Here is a 2,190-nt window from a genome sequence, read left to right as displayed (position 1 = left end):
GTGGCTCAGTGGTTTAAACAATTATCTTGTAATCTACAGCTCTTGGGTTCGAATCCCGCCATGTACCAATGTGATTTTCGATTTTTCAAATTGTCATATGTACATAATTTACCCGACGTTCTCACGGTGAAGGAAAACATCGTGATGCCTCCACATATCGGCGAAGAAATTTAAAGATATGTGTGAAGTCGACCAACCCGCAGTTGGCCAGCATGGTTGACTATAGCCTAGTCACCCTAATTTAGGGTAGACTTCGAGCCCCTCGGTGGGGACGTATAGAGAGCTGATGATGATGATGATGATGTTCCCATTATACAAAACTTTATTTTATTGTTAACATTTGTGTAATTTTCAATTGCTAATGTTAAATTGTTTTAAAGACATTGTATTACTATTACCTTTGCTTTCTTATTATTGGCTTGTAGTTTTTGTCCTTTTCTCGCATGACTTGTCTTCTTATTTATCCACTCCCTAAATTCAATAGCGTGAAAATATATGGTATATTATATAGCATATAGTAAGTGTAAGGCTTTTCGTTAAAAAATAATTATTTAAAATTATACTGTGATTGCTGACATCCTAAATAACAAAGTCTATATATATTTTATGAGAGTAAGTAAACCAGTCAAAAGTAGGTAGCCTATGTTCTTCCTACCTTCTACACCTATGCCAAACTTTATAGAGATTCGTTTAGTAGTTTAGGCTACAAACTCTAACAAACATCCATACAAAATTTCCAATTTGTAATATAAGTATACTAGCTGTTGCTCGCGACTTCGTCCATGTGAAATTTAAAAATATAGCCTATGTTACGCTTTTTAATGGTGACTTTTTTTAAATTGGCCCAGTAGATTTTGAGTTATTTCAATAAAACAACAATCAACACAATTTTTTTTCTCTTTACAATACGAGTGTAAGTGTAATATAATTAGTACAGAGTATAATTCCCTGTAACAGGCATGTTGGCAGCGGAATCGGCCATGGAAGTGATACTGTCAGGGGAGGCGACACACGAGAGAGGTATCGTGCCCACGCTATATGAAGATAAATTAAAGGAATCATATGTTTATAAGGAATTGAAGGTAAACATTACATTTTTAAAAATATGATAATTATTTTTTGGTTATTGTATGAAAACTTATATATTTTTTTTAAGTGGATGAAATTTATTAAAATCTAAATTTCGGTACACACGCTAAATTTTATGTGACAGTTTTATACAAACATTCGGATTGTCTAGATAAATATAACCTGTGTATAACTTAATACTGAACAGTTCCCAATTTTGTTAGATTTTTCTGTATGATCAGATAACTTTTTAGATAATACTGAGCGTGTAAACAGCCGAATACTGAAACGACATTTAAATATGTAACAATATCTTAAACTATAAGGCTACATTTAAACTTCAAATTCTATTATTTTGTTGTCTGTAAAATTGTAAGCACCGTATAGCGACGCATTAAATTCGTTTCAATTTTTGGCCGTGTTGCAATTTTATTAATGTCAATTAGTATAAATCTACAACACATTTCAATCTAAATCATAGTTTAAAATTAGTTTACTAACTATATTGTTAACTAGTGTTTAACTGCGGATTTTAAAAGTAACATACCTGTCCCACCACTGGCTGATATACGCTCTGATAGCTTAAAAATAACGTCACTGTCAGATAAACAAAATCCGATATTTCCATCACATATTTTACACGTTGTTGTCAGACAATTTACAATTTGGTGGGACAGGCTCTTAGTATCCTATATGTTCTTTCCAGACTAAACTCTAAATCTATGCCAAATTCCCTCAAGATTCGTTTACTCATAGTAACATCCATCCATCCAAACATTCTCATTTATAATAATAAATTATTTGTAATATTTCAGCAAGTGCGCAACTGCCGTCCATCGTTCCATACAAAGCTGGGTCTGTACGGCGGCGTGGGGTACTCCGCCTTCACCACGCTGCTGCGCGGCAAGGAGCCCTGGACATTTTCTCACGGAGGTAAATACTTCAATTACATACAAATTATAACAAACTAGCTTTCGTTCGCGACTCCGTACGCGTGAATTAAAAAAAAAACAAAAGCGAATAGCCTATGTGTTCTTCCAGACTCCTCTACATCTGTACCAAATTTCACCGAAATCCGTTTATCCGTTTATGCTACAAGCTCTAACATCCATCCATCCATCC

At 34.1% G+C, this 2,190-nt stretch overlaps 1 protein-coding gene across 1 annotated transcript in view; it reads left to right on the top strand.

The window, feature by feature from the left end:
* LOC106111059 (electron transfer flavoprotein-ubiquinone oxidoreductase, mitochondrial) overlaps nucleotides 1-2,190 on the top strand; it is an 11,110-nt gene that overhangs the window by 6,237 nt on the left and 2,683 nt on the right. The window contains exons 11-12 of the mRNA XM_013293028.1: nucleotides 958-1,082; nucleotides 1,884-2,001. Of these exons, the coding sequence (XP_013148482.1) occupies nucleotides 958-1,082; nucleotides 1,884-2,001 (243 nt within the window). The remainder of the gene's footprint in view (nucleotides 1-957; nucleotides 1,083-1,883; nucleotides 2,002-2,190) is intronic.

Source organism: Papilio polytes, unplaced genomic scaffold, assembly GCF_000836215.1.
Source record: "Papilio polytes unplaced genomic scaffold, Ppol_1.0 DF824382.1, whole genome shotgun sequence".
NCBI lineage: Eukaryota > Metazoa > Arthropoda > Insecta > Lepidoptera > Papilionidae > Papilio > Papilio polytes.
The sequence above is the reverse complement of the archived record's forward strand: the minus strand, read 5'-3'. Positions and strand labels throughout refer to the sequence as shown.